The sequence below is a fragment of the Hippoglossus stenolepis genome, chromosome 5 (assembly GCF_022539355.2).
Source record: "Hippoglossus stenolepis isolate QCI-W04-F060 chromosome 5, HSTE1.2, whole genome shotgun sequence".
Taxonomy (NCBI): domain Eukaryota; kingdom Metazoa; phylum Chordata; class Actinopteri; order Pleuronectiformes; family Pleuronectidae; genus Hippoglossus; species Hippoglossus stenolepis.
Window position 1 is genome coordinate 23,874,621 of NC_061487.1, and position 14,794 is coordinate 23,889,414.

General features: G+C 43.0%; 1 protein-coding gene across 1 annotated transcript in view; it reads right to left on the bottom strand.

Annotated features, from left to right (window-relative positions):
• The window catches only part of cdh13 (cadherin 13, H-cadherin (heart)), a 283,404-nt gene that overhangs the window by 166,774 nt on the left and 101,836 nt on the right, over positions 1 to 14,794 (bottom strand). The window contains exon 3 of the mRNA XM_035155785.2: positions 10,673 to 10,884. Coding sequence (XP_035011676.1) covers positions 10,673 to 10,884 — 212 coding nt within the window. The remainder of the gene's footprint in view (positions 1 to 10,672; positions 10,885 to 14,794) is intronic.

Here is a 14,794-nt window from a genome sequence, read left to right on the forward strand (position 1 = left end):
TTGCGGGTACCATTTAAAGGAGCTGCCAGTTGAGGACCTGTGAGGCGTCTATTTCTCAAACTAGAGACTCTAATATACTTGTCTTCTTGCTGAGTTGTGCACCGGGGCCTCCCACTTCTCTTTCTGCTCTGGTTAGAGCCCGTTTGTGCTGTTCTCTGAAGGGAGTAGTACACACCGTTGTAGGAAATTTTCAGTTTCTTCGCAATTTCTCGCATGGAATAGCCTTCATTTCTAAGAACAAGAATAGACTGGCGAGTTTCACATGAAAGTTCTCTTTTTCTGGCCATTTTGAGAGTATAATCGAACCCACAAATGTGATGCTCCAGATACTCAACTAGCTCAAAGGAAGGCCAGTTTCATAGCTTCTCTCACCAGCAAAACAGTTTTCAGCTGTGCTAACATCATTGCACAAGGTTTTTCAAGGGTTTTCTAATCATCCATTAGTCTTCTAAGGCGATTAGCAAACACAATGTACCATTAGAACACTGGAGTGATAGTTGCTGGAAATGGGCCTCTATACACCTATGTAGATATTTCATTAAAAACCAGACGTTTCCACCTAGAATAGTCATTTACCACATTAACAATGTATAGAGTGTATTTCTGATTAATTTAATGTTATCTTCATTGAAAAAAACAGTGCTTTTCTTTGAAAAATAAGGAAATTTCTAAGTGACCCCAAACTTTTGAACGGTAGTGTATGCATTAAGCAAAAATCTATCATACAACAACCCACATTAGCTTTTCTCCTGATTACTTCTTCTCAACTAAACCAAATAAATAAACATAATAAATGCTTGACTAGTGACCAGCTAGCACTAGAATGACACTCAGGCCCAACAGGTTCATTTTTGGTCCATTTTCCATAAACCACGAGTTTCATGGGGAATCCAAATCGTTGTTTTCTGAATCCTGCTGACAAACAACCAAAGAATGTCTCGTTAGCTAAACCAACTGTAAGTGACTCAGCTGCTCAACAAATTAAAGCCAAACTGGGCTTGAAAACCTACAAAGTCGTTACAACTGCTGAAGTCAATCTTCTGTTTCACCTGCAAGCTGCTTTCCATCAAACACAGAAAACATCATCCCCCCCTCCAGATGTGTTGAAGATGAATTTCTGATATTTCCCTGATAATAAAATGAAAACTAACTATTAACGTTTTCTCGACTTCAAAAATGAACGAGCTGGAGATTCAGAATCGTTGCAGCATTGACCTCTCATGTCCCGCGTGTTACTACAGCTAATTACCCACATCGAGGCAGTCGCCGCTTCAGAACGTCGAGCAAAGTGACAGAATAATGGCGAAGAAAACATCGCAGCAACAGGACGAGCCGTTGAGCTCTGGTTAAAGTGACAACACGGTGAAAATATGAAAAGGGAAAATGCCGACCCGAGGGTTCGGCGGTTTCATTTGCAATGCAAATAGTCTCTTTTGTCCTTCATCTTTTATAGCCTACTGTGCAACACTTTATTGACAATGTGCAGTGTACACGGACGCAATTGTGTGTCTCTCTGGGTGTGTGTGTGTGTGTGTGTGTGCGCAGGAGGCTGTTTGTGTGTTTACTGTTCACACTGCTGTTCCTGGCTGACAGGGACTCTGGCACCACTCTCACCCCTGTCAGGATGACGGAAAGAGAACAGGTAAGAGGGAAAAACTGAGCCATTTGTTTACAGCACAGTGTCGACTCCGAGACAGCGAGGGCAACGCCGCCGCCGCCGCCTTCCAGCAAACATTCACACCACAACCCACCTCACCCCCATCCACCCCTCCCTGCTGCAACGGTCAGATAAATTAAACAGTCATCACAAACACAAGCCGACCGGAACAAACCAAAGATACACTGTGTGGTCTGTGAAATGGCCACTCTTATCAAACCCACTGGGGGATGACCTTTGAAATGTCAAAGACAAGGAATCTAAGACTGGACCCGAAGCGGTTAAACAGAACACTGCACAAAACTGTTTGAGATTATATGAGCAATCTTGTGTCTAAAGAGCACAGTCAGTGGTGTGTACATGTATGTGACCAGTTCAACGGGCGAGCTGATGGACTTTTAAGCACTGCCTGTAAAAATCCAGCCTGAGTCCCAAGCCCAGGGATGAGCACATGAATCCAATCATGCACAGGTCTCAGCTGTGAGTTGTGTTTGTAAAGGAAGGGAAGAGGAGCTGTAAGGCAAACAGGCACCATGAGGTATTTGTAGTGGCTGAGCGCAGGGACGGGTGGCCGGGGTTAGAGCGAAGATAGATCACACTGTCGAGTCCACATCTTCAGCAGGCTGAGATACAGTAGATATGGAGAGGGAGCGATGGCGCTTTAAAAGCCATTATGTTCCGGGGGTGCATCAGGACAGAGAGACACACTGTTGTTCGGCTGGATAGAGACATTTGTCCTGCCACCGAGGACGGCTCACTGCAGGGCATTCTGGGAGAGTGACTTGCAGTCCTGCTTTCTTCCCCCTCTGCTTTTTTTTTTTCACCACTTGCCACTTTGCAGCAATAGCTCTTCTTCTTCTTATTCTTCGTCTTCTTCTCACTTTCTGCCTTTGCAGTATGCATGTGTGATGAATCATGTTCTCGCAGCCTGGTCACACCGTGAGAGAAGGAAGCCGTGAATCTTTAATGTGTCCTGTTCATAAATTACCGCCGCACCATCAACCGTGATCCAGCCTCGATACATCTGCCTCCGTCTCAGTGTGGCTGACGATCATCGGGTCATTTCGATGTGCGGCGGCGAAAGGGAGGAAATGTAGCTCATGTATGTGTGCGTGCAGTGTTTGTGTTGGGTTCCAGTTGTGGCCTCCGACAGGAATCTGATCTGCACAACACTATGTGTGTGTTTGTGTGTTGAGGGCGAGAAAGACAGAGGCTCTATCTTTGTCATCTGAGCGCCGAGCTACTGTGGCAGCAAAGTCACGTCCTTGTCCATTCTGCCATTTTCACTCTAAACGCTATATTGAGAAGTGTCGTTACTCACTGCTGACAAAGTGTTGGGGACCCTGGTGATAAATGGATAATATCAAGGCCAGCTATTCAATGCGGTATAAATTCTTGGATGTGCGGCCAGGTCGGGCGATCACTCAGCTCTCCAAACACTCACTTGTGTCAGCGTCAGCAGTTTGTGAACTCACTTTGTTAGGCACACCTAGGAATAAAACGGCTGCAGTAAATAACGAGGGTGGAGATTCAACGTTCACTTTGTGTTGAAACTGTTGTAGAAAGATGTTGACACGGACACATGCTTCTATTGTAATGCCAATCCTAATTAATACCACTGACCAACAAAGTTCAACAACACAAACTACATCCCCAGACGTTATAATACAGTTAAATCAACAGGGAGGATTTGTTACAGGCCTTTATTGTATTAGACAGAATTTGTTTCCGCTCAGTGAACCAAACAATCTGACCAAACATATGCCAAACTAAACACGGTGAATGTAACGAGAACCAAATTGCCGACTACAGGTTGGTGGGAAATAATGGTGAGTTTGAAAACAAGAGCGCTTACAGTTTCGTGGGAGGGACTCGATCAATCAGGGAAATCAGAAAAGCAGGTGATCCAAACAAAAGAAATTCAATTCAGGCAGAAAACAGGTTCAAACGTCAGGGACAGAACCAGTGAACTACACATCCAACCCAGAACCATCAGGAAACCAACCAGTCAAACCAGAAGGGGAGGAGCACAGAGACTAAAAACACTACAGGAGGTTTGGACTAACAGATCACAGGTGAAACTCAAAAGGGCGGAGCCAACAATCAGAGGAAACAGGAAGAAGACAGGAAGTCGAGTGGTTTGCAAGGCAAGCATTTTCAAATTAGAAGAGGAATTAATAAACACAGTCCAAACAACTGAAAAACAAACTCAATATACGACGTACATTGAAAGTAATTAAAGTTCTTCTCAAGAACAGATCCTAATACTAAAAATATGTCCACCACTGTGGGAGTTGTCATAACAGCACAAAGTGTGATCAACAAATCAGAAACACTTTTTTCTGAGATCCACGCAGCTTATTATAAATTAATAATTTTTCAAATTAATTAATGTTGTGCCCAATAATCCACACTGCTACAAAGTCATTAGATGGAAACACATGTTTAGTCCTGTAGTTTACTTTCTATTATATGTGATAACAAATTAATATATTTAATGACATCGTTAAATAAATAAATCTCATCCTCACATGCTCTACAACAAAGATGAAAACTATTAGTAAAATAAAAAACGTGACAAACATGTGTGTCTAACATGCCAGGTTGTGTAAACTGGTTAAATAGTCCTAACCACCAAACTGTGAGTTTATGAACCCGCCAGCACGACAGAAAATATCATTTTCACCTCTCAGAAATAATAAATTAACTGTTTTGATTATCAAGAAAGTTTTTTTTTTTTGTAGTTTCTTCTTCTTGAAAGCCACGTCTTCAAAAAAAAAGTCTGTTATCCTCTGCTGACCTGAAAAAGTCACGCATGTGATGATCCAGGTTTCTCTTGACTTCCATCACAGTCACACTCCTCTCTCATCTGCCGCTGGTACAGACGCCAGGAGAGAAGCTTTTAACTGAATCTGAAAGACCTGAGCGTCGTCTTTTTCTTAAATCTAATTTTAGCTCATGTACTTTGGCTGTCAACTAATTTTAGGAGTTATTCTAAAATCTTCACTTTACTTTTTACCACTTTACTTTTGACCTTTCAGACTCACATTGAGCCCGTGTACACGAAACAAGACTCTGTTTGTAGATGGAAATTATTTTAACATTGTGAGTCTTCATTCCTCTGAAACTGCTTTTAAATCACTTCTGAAAACGTACTTGTTAGTTTGTTTAATTTGTTACTCAACCCATCAAGTAAATGAAGCCAATTTAAAGGCAATTTGGTTGTTTGCAAATAACAATGATTTGTTTCTATTCTGATGACAGAGGACCTGCAGGACTTTATTCCTGTTGGGAAACTTGGTCTTTCCTCGTGGACACTTCCTGGTTCATGAGTTTGTTTGTCCGTGTTTGTCCCTGATTTGTATTTCACCCCCGACAGTAGCTGTGTCTCAATTCAGGGGCTGCATTTTAAGACCAAATGCGTCACAGTGCCCGTGACCAGACTATCCCACTTCAAAGAGCCCCCCCGAGCAAACAGTTGGATTCTTCTCAGGCCAACTTATCCAATTGCACTTCAGCGACAACCAGTCTTTTCAAAGAGATAATGGCGCCGGCAAATGACGAGGCATGTGCTTACACTTTTAAATGTCAATATCAGGATTCAAGTCGGCCAAACATCTAACTGCACACAAAACGTCCTTGTCATGTCCAACTGTCTGTTGGCGATAGCGTAGAGGCCAGGACAAGCTGGTGACACAGATCATAGTTATCCTCTTTAGACCAGACCTTCTCGTTTCAGTTCGGCCTTCGTGGTAGAACACGTCCTCTGAAGGACGCAGCCCCTGAATTGGGCGTGGCCTTCGATTCCTCTCCTCCCACCAACTGTCTCGTGCACTCGTCATCCAATCATCCCACTCCCGCACACATACAAGGACCAGTTTGATCCCCACTTCTCTGCCAGGACGTCATCATCCTTTATGGTATTCACACGTTGGCTGACTTTAAGTATGTTTTTTTTTGCAGCCCAGACCGTCTGTGCTCTGATCTCTGTTCCCTGTCGGCCGAGGATCATCTGCCACTCTCCGTAGTCTCCACGCTCAGCCAGCTCCTCAGCCACACTCCTCCTGGTCTCCCACTGGAAACCACTCTGGACACTGGAATCCCCCCCTTGTCCCTTATCTTGATCCATAGCTGTTCTATCTACAAGCTTCCCGGACTCTCACTATTTTGTTAAGCACATCTACACATTATTCATTGAATTTCCTTGTTTTACCGACTCTGTGCCTCTGCCTCTGACAGGATGGTTTGATAATAATAATCAAAACATCATTAGGCAGAAGGTCTCATCAACATGCAGCTCAGGCGCTTGTAATTTTAATACAAATGTCGAAAACGTCTTCGCTGTCATCTTCGTTGCAAAAAAACCTCTTTACACCCTTCATGTAGAATTCGACCTGCTGTGAGTCGAAGCAGTTTAACAATCACAAAAGCTTATTTTTGAATAAGCATATCAATAATTTGAAGGTGAAGGTTTGTTTTGCTGCTCTTGTAAAAGCAACATGACGTTAAGCTTTTTCGGTTCCTCACTCCCACACATGAAAAAGCCAGGGAGAAATGTGTAAGTTTGCAGATATATTAAACCAATTCAGCAAAGGACGGAGCGTGAGGGTGGGGGGGGAACTAATGTAAAAAGGGAGACAATAGACAAAAGGCAGTAAACAGAATTAATAAATGACAGCTACAGAACAAGCTGAGGAGAGATAGTGTGAGTGGGCTGGAGACAGAGAGAGGAAGATTATTTGTGTTGCGCTGTATAATGTGAGCTGTTGTGCTGCCGTTGCAAGATGTCACATCTTAGTCATCCCCAGAAAGCCCAACTGAACACTGGGAGCTTGGTTCGGGTAAAAAAAAAATTTAAAAAAATGAAAATCTATTTGCCGTTGCAGGATGAGGATTTTGCTCAGGATGCAATATTACATTTCATTCAGCGTGCGCAAAATGGATGAATCATAACAAAAGCAAAAATAAATAGGCTTTTGGACTCAGATTATTTTGCCTCTTATCAGTTGTTACATTTGAATGGTTCCTGTTTATGCCCCTGAAGGCAAGAAATGTTCTGCATAGCTGTTGTTCTGCATAACACAACCAAAAACAGCACAGGAATAACACGGGGAATAAAAGTCCGTATCTAGGAGCGTGCATTTGTTAAATTGAAATGCATTCTTCCATTAATTCACGTATTGATCGGTTGAAAAAAAAAAGAAAAAGGGGGGAATAAAATACTGTTGGAATTCAGAGTTTTGCTCATAACAGGAGTCATTCATCAGCCACTTCTCTCCCTCTGGGCCTGTGTTGCAGCAAAACTACACAGAGGAATTAAAAACTGATTCGCTGCACCTTTGCTCACAGCACTTATCAATTGTCACCAGCCAATATTTTCTGCCACGATACCATTTGTTATGCCAATAAATTCACCACGGAACGTTTCCTGCTCGGCGCTCGGAGAGGAAACAAGAGGGAGGTTTGGGCAAATACAGAATCTAACTGACGGCAGCGTAACAAAGAGATTTCATCACACACACACACACACACAAAAAAAAAAAAAATACCGTTTCAAAAAGAAACCTGCTCCGTGGTAGAATAATTGAAAAACAGGAGGGGTGAAAAAGCATTAAAGCAGCTTGACTAACCATGAGTACTATCTCAGATCGGAGATTTAAAACCCAGCATCCCAGAGCAGTCAGCGTTGTCAGCGGAGTCATTCCGCAAGTGAAACCCCGGGCTTATTGAAACAAGCTTTTAAATATGCCATGAGTTAGTTACAGATTCTTTAGAAGCTGCCGCTGCTGCTCTGAACACGTGTTTGATGGGCCACTGGAGAGACGAGGCGGGGCGGGGGGGCGGGGGGGGGAGTGCGAGGCTACTACAGGATATGGACAGAGAAAGGAACAATAGATTTTCTGATTATATGAGTCCCAGAGCTTGAGACGCTTCTGTAGATTAATTGATGGTGAAATAATGAGAGCTTTTAAACACCCGGCCTCACCAGAGGACTCTGCCTCCCTCATACGCTTCTATTAGCCTCAGGATGTCTTCCTCTCTGCCAGGATCTCCTCCGACTTGGTTTGTCTTTGTTTCTCTCTTTACCCCTTTTACCAAGTCATGCACTTCCTGACTGTGTGTGCTCTGCAAGCGCCACTTACTCTATTTGAGAATATAGGGCACTTTAAATGCACTTGTTCAGAGGATGGAAATATAAAATAGTTTGAGATATATGCAAATTTCCCCATCGTGGGACTAATAAAGGATTATCTTATCTTATCTTATCTTATCTTATCTTATCTTATCTTATCTTATCTTATCAAGCTCAACATCAAACTTGGAGCAGATGTTTAAGGAAAAACTGTTGAAGTAAAAGACTGAATAGTGAAAACTTGTGGTGATGATGATTTGTCTGTTCTACCGACCAATGTTTTGCTACTGTCCCACAACTCAATAGACATTTTTGGCTAAAAACAAACCATTTCTGTCTTTGTTCCATTGTTTACATGATATAATGTATATTAATTTAGGGAGCGGAAAAGAGACTTTTGTACGACATGCGTACGTATTGTCGTCATCACGTATTCGTGGGTTGTGTCTTCACATACTTGGTTTATTGGCTTTTGTTTTTCTCATTCAACTGTTGTATTTGCTGACTTTTTCAAATAAAATGCATAGAAACAAACAAGGAAAAGTGCGGAAGCGCCTTCAATGTAATCTCGTCTTTACACTGTTTTACTGATTCTCCAGCCTCTCCTGTTTCTTCTCTTTCACTCAGTCTTCATTGCAGCGACGTCAATCACTTCAGTCGATGCAGTGTTGTTATTATTAGAAGTCACACAAATGACGACCTAAGGTACAACAAAATCCCATCCAAGTTTTAATTAACTACAATTTCCCCTTAGGAAGTGACTTTATTACAGTGCTTGATAGTCTAAAAATGAAATGTCACGTGTAACCCTATACACACAAGAGTCTCAGGGGAAGTAAACACACACACACACACACACACACACACACACACACACACACACACACACACACACACACACACACACACACACACACATTAGCCAATACAGGAACTTCACTTTACTCATAACTTGCCAAAGACTAATTCACTTGTATCTTCAATGAATTGCCGAGGTAACACCCATGGACTAGCTAACCAAATAAATGATGGTGAGAGGCACAAACAAATTAGAGCCACATCAGGCCAAAAGGGATGTGGAGACATTCATTAGGCCCGGGGCTGGAGGAGCGGCAGCAGCGGGACACCGAGCACTGCGGCAGGAAGACAAATGATCTGCGAGAGGGAGAGGGAAGCTCCGACTGAACCTGCAGTCCCTGGAAACTTTTCCTAATCAACTTAGTGTGTTTGGACTAAACGGAGGTGGATGGAGGATGTGGATGAGGGACAATGGGGTTTATTCAGGTGCCCAGCGTTTTGTGAGGCCGTCAATTTGCTGGCTACAGGAACAAATTTCTGTAGCTTGCACAAACAAAAGGGAAACAGGGGCAGAGAAACAAAGCTCTGAGCCGAGGAGAGGCTTTACCAGCCAGACTTTCGTATGAATGGACCTGGTCAGAAATACTTCATAGACCAAAGCCTGGTGCAAACACTTTACAGCTGTTTGTGCTCCCCTTCCCCTCTATGTGACCTTGTAAACGTAACACAAGTAAAAGGGAAACATATGCACATGTGGGTATCAAACAATGTTTAAGTGGTTCAAGTTCATTCTCATATTTAACACTTTTTGTGTGAGACTTCTTCAGCGCGTGTTTAAAGCACATGTGAAACCAACAGTGGACCCGCGGAGACTCCACAAGTCGCTCAGTCACTGGACATCCCAAAGCGTTAAGCACACTTAGAGGAGCTAAAGATTTTTAGTGTCAATAAACCGGATCAGTAATCTACGCCGTCGTTCATCAGACGGTACGTCCGTCAGCCCACGGACAGATTTAGTGCCGGGCCTCGGTTGCTGCTGCCATCTGCGGCAGTACGAGAGACACATCTCTGACGATGGCGGCAATATGCTCACAGGTTTGGCAGCTCCTCAGACAGCTTTCACAAGTTCTTCTTCAGTAAATCACACCCATTTCTTTCTACTTGTAAAACGGTCCTTTTGGTGGGTGCGGCATCAATCACCTTCTCTGTGTTCTCCAACCATCACTCATCTTTCACTGAGGCTGTGGAGCCTGAGCTTCATTTAAACGACACTGATTTTTTCCCCTCAATATCTGGATTATCTAAGATATTTTTTAATTCTTTAAAACGATATGTCTACGTGTATTTAAATCTCCATTTGGTTTCTAAGACTACAGATATGTGTCTCTCCCGACTGTCTGGTGATGATAATTAAGGTCGCAGCGACTGTGCCTCACATTTATGAGTGATTAGAATTCATCAACACGTGCATGGATATGATTGAAACAGATGCCGCTGAACAGTTGATGAATTTGGTTTTTAATGTTTTTTAATTCGCAGTTTGGATCACTAATGTATGCATGTTTTGTGGAATGACACCGTGTCATTCACCTCCGTGTTTACATTCCTTTTTTATGCAAACTTTCCATTCTGACTCATCGCTTAAAGGGATATTTTAACATAAATGCAACATGTTTAGGTTTTTGTTTCTGAAACGAAATCCAGAATATATAAGAATATAATCCGGGAGCTTGGGAGGTGTTAGGTTAGTTTTCTTTAGTTGGAGCCAGGCTAACTATTTCCCCTTGTTCCTAGTCTTTATGCTAAGCTAAGCTAACCAGCGAGTGGTTAAAGCTTCATATTTGCAGTAGAGAAATGGAAACATTTTCAACCTTGTCCTCTTAATCATGAAGAGAAAGGTTTATTCCCCAAAATATCAAACTAAAGAAGATAGACAATTCCTCTTATTGAACCACGGGACATTGTCATATAATCACTGATATATTATGTCTCGTTATTATACATTACATTCACCTTTTCAGTCTTCAATGATGTGCAACCTTTTCAATCTTAGACTTAAAAAACTTAGTAAACTTTCTACTCACCCTGAGCGTGTGCAGTGACTTGACCGGCAGCCCAGAGATTTCCACCTGTGCCACGTCGTCTGCGTGTGCACTGACCCCGTGGATGAAGAGGACCGGCCCGCTGTACGGGACGTCTTGATGCGGAACCAGGTTCAAATCCCCGTCCACCTGGAAGCTGGGGTCCGACACCTCGAACGTCACGTCCTCGTTCGCCGCGCAGTCGTCGAACTCGACTGGAAGAAACACAGAGATGGGGTGAGTGTTATTTAATGCCGTCACTCTGAACAAATCATCAACAGAAATGTCAGGAAAAATCTGTGGTATGAAACAAGCATCCTGAGGGAGTGGAATACGAAGAATTGCCAAACAATCCATTAAAACAAGTACTTTGGAGGTATAAACAGACGCCCTGAAGACAAACATACCCCGAAGAAAGAGTACGAGGATCTGAAGAGCTCTGTCTGCGAGACTACAATAACAGTCAGTGATCTTTATTCACATAAACCTGCTGCAATATTTATGACTTACTGAATAGCATGCTGCACGTTAATGTGAGACTGGGACTTCTGCTACAGACAAATGCAGCTGCAGCCAGTTGCAGGGGCTACAGGAGCAGAGAAGTGTCACCGCTGAGTAATGTGCATTTGACGTTTGCACATGCAAGCTCGTCTCGTCGGACTGAGGGACACACCACCAAGGACTCTGCCAGGCTTTATCCCCTCTGATCATGTTCATCCTCTCCTTTATCTCCCTCACACACTCCCCTCGGTGTCGAGACATGATCCCCATGTCCTCCACCCCCCCCCCATCCTCAGCCCAGGCAATCCTCCCTGCCTCATCCTTCACCTCCTCTTTACCTCGGCCTCCCACGGCGCTCCCTGCTGTTATGGATCGCGGAGGATGTGTGCATGTGTTGTTGATTACCAAAGCAGGTGCAACAGGAATCACATGGTACTGTACAACCCTCAGAGTGGGTCTGAAAGTGCACAAGCATCTCAAGCCACCGGGTTCCTGCCTCAGACATGTGGCTGCTTATGCAAGTCGTCATTATTTCTTCATGATTTCTCCCTGAAATCGAAGACATGACGTACAGGATCTTCCACTCGGCTGTAATTCCTAATGTGGACACATGTTATGGAACACAGTGTTTATATAAAGATGGAAAACATGTCATCACCTTCTCCTGCTTTATAAAATGAAGTCTGAGCAGTAGTGATCATGGTGTCAAGGTCAAACCTGGTCACATGTGTTATGTGTGTATTTTGACTTTAGTTTGGTCCATGTGGCCGGCTGCGGTATAGGTCGTAAATCCGGCCTCCTACATGTTAGTGGATGGAGCATGGACCAAATTTGAAGCAAAATGAAAACCAAAGGTGCTTTCTGTCAGTTAAGGTAACTCTTATCACACTGACTTATCCTCAAGTGCAATGTTTTAAGGTGAGTTTAACGTTGATAGTTATGTGAGTCTGTAAAAACGGGTTGAAGCGTCGTGATTGACAGCCGAGACTGAAATGATTGGTCGAGCGTGTGCATGGGTGGGACCTCGATACCATGGGTCCATCCCAGTGTCCGGGCTATTTTGGACATTGGGGAGAAGTGGAGCCTTGTTATCCATCTTTATATAATCTATGGTTTCGACTTACAAGTTGTCTGTGACCTAGTTTACAAAAACTAATACTGACGTCATCATGAGAATAAGAAAAACAATTGGCGACGTTATGTTTCCCCTCTTCTCTGGGATGAGAACAGAATGCTGGGATGTCCAGATAATGTCCCACATGATTTATCAGTTTAGGATGCGATGCTTCACCAGCGCTCAAAACGTCGGTGGTTGCTGATGACCCGCTGAAGGAAATCCTTCACCAAAGATCTTGATGTCTCTCCTCGTGTGTTCTCTTCACACTGGAGGGCGACTCTTTCCGAGGAAGAGAGAGTTTCAGATTTGAGCCCATACTTATCAAGTTTCTCGGAGCAGCGCGTGAATCAGCGTTTCCTCTGTGAAGATAAAACACAGCTCCCATCCAGAGTACAAAGGCTGCAAGGCGCTCTCTGCTGAACCAGCTCATTAAAACTGGAAAACCAATGTGCTGGAACCACCGTGATGAATGAATGTTCACTGCTTCACAAATGCAATGTATTCTAATCATTGCAATACAAATAGTTTATACAGCGGGCACGGTCATAAACACAAGCAATTAACAAGGGAATCAATCAGGCCGACAGTTTCTCTTTAAAACGGCAGGTTCAATATTAGTGGGCGGCAGCAAAACAAATGGCGGAAGGAAAAAATAAACATTAATTGTTCACATTTGTTGTATCCGAGCCAAGGTTATTTTTGTAGGTTATTTTAAGACGGTGTGTTATACAGCGCTGTAATAGTTATATAATAAATAATAAAAATAGAGCAATTTATGTTTTTAACATTTTGAATTATACTGTGTGATTACCATACAGTCGTTTCTATTCTTAGCTATGGACTCTTTAATCCACAATATGATTGGATGCAGCTTTACTGTCAATCTTGTCATTGATATCACTCTCACTGTTTATCGAGAAGTTTCTACCACTGCTGCTTCACATTAGAAGCCTCGAAGTAGTAAAACACTTTGATGGCTTTGATCATGAAGCAGGAAATGCAATCTGTGTGTGAGGGTACCTGCGAAGTGACAAGGGAGAACATGCAAACTCCAAACAGAGAGACCCTGGCCCGAGTCGGGATTCAAACTAAGAACGTTCTTGTCGTGAGGCGACAGTGCAAAACAGTGCCCATCATCCAAAACACACACACACACACACACACACACACACACACACACACACACACACACACACACACACACACACACACACACACACACAAATAAATGGTTGTTTCTTCAGTTTTTGGATAGCAGGCCTGCAGGGAGATCTAGGACTCAAAATCACCTCCAATTTCTCTAAAGGGAAACTAACTTAACTCGGAATGCAGAGAATAATTGCCTGACACTATTATCATTATGAAAACAGTGTGAGTTTGTTGCTTGGATACACCAGTGGGTTTTCTGTATTGTTTCTCTGACAAAGTAGATTTTTAAGCACTGTCTGCCGCACACAGTCTTCTTGGTCCTGTATTATTAAACTCCACTGGCTGTTAGCACCAGTAACCATCACTGCAGCAAGATCAACCACGACTGCACACAGCATCACTAGAGAATGCTATTGTTATTAATAATTACTCAAAATAATCAACAACAGAATAAATCAGCTTCCCAGAGATTTTAAATATATAAAATGTATGTGTATGCATGCACAGTATCGTTGTGTGTGTGTGTGTAACTGTGTAAATATTGAATGTGCAAATGAATTCCCGACATAAAAATAATAAATATAACCCAAATATGTGCAGAATTACTACTTTCACAATATAGCTCCTACACATAGGCTATGAAGTTAACAACTTTTAATTAATTGGAAACAGTCACTTCCTCTTAATTTTGAGAAATACCTTGTTGTATTTGGGCTTTAATAGCTGCTAGTCCTCATGTGTGAGGTTTACCAAACAGTGGGGAAAAGCCCATTGTTCAGTTCCAGTACGACGGCAAACCAGCGCTGTAATTAACACAAATTGTTTTCACTGCGGAAAAAAGCAGCGGCTGTTATTGTTCTTGTTTCTCAATAAAATGAAACACCATGAAGGTGGGATTCCAAATTAACTCGCATCAGGACGGAATCCGCTCCCTCTCAGCCGCATGTTCGCCGACTCCGCTACACTTCTCGCCATTTTAACCTTGTACAAACAATGTGTCTGACTTGAACTCATCAATCTGCACACGTCTGTCTTCCATCATGCCAGCACACAAGAGAAATGGGAATCCACTCCACGGTTAGTGTTGCCCTGACTAGAAAATCAATAGACTACACTCTATCAAAGCCCTCATTTAGTACACTTAACCTTTGTGACTGTTTAGTCTGGCTCCGTCTAAAACTCTCGCTCTGGACATTTTTAAATCTTCCCTCTGGACAGAATCATTTTCTGCCATCTGGATGAAGAGGAGGAGAGAATACCGGAGTGAAGAGTGGAGCAGGGCGGGGATGAAAATGAAAACGGAGAAGAAACCCGACGTGAGAGGCGAGGCTATACGACGGACACTGAGGGAGAGCTAC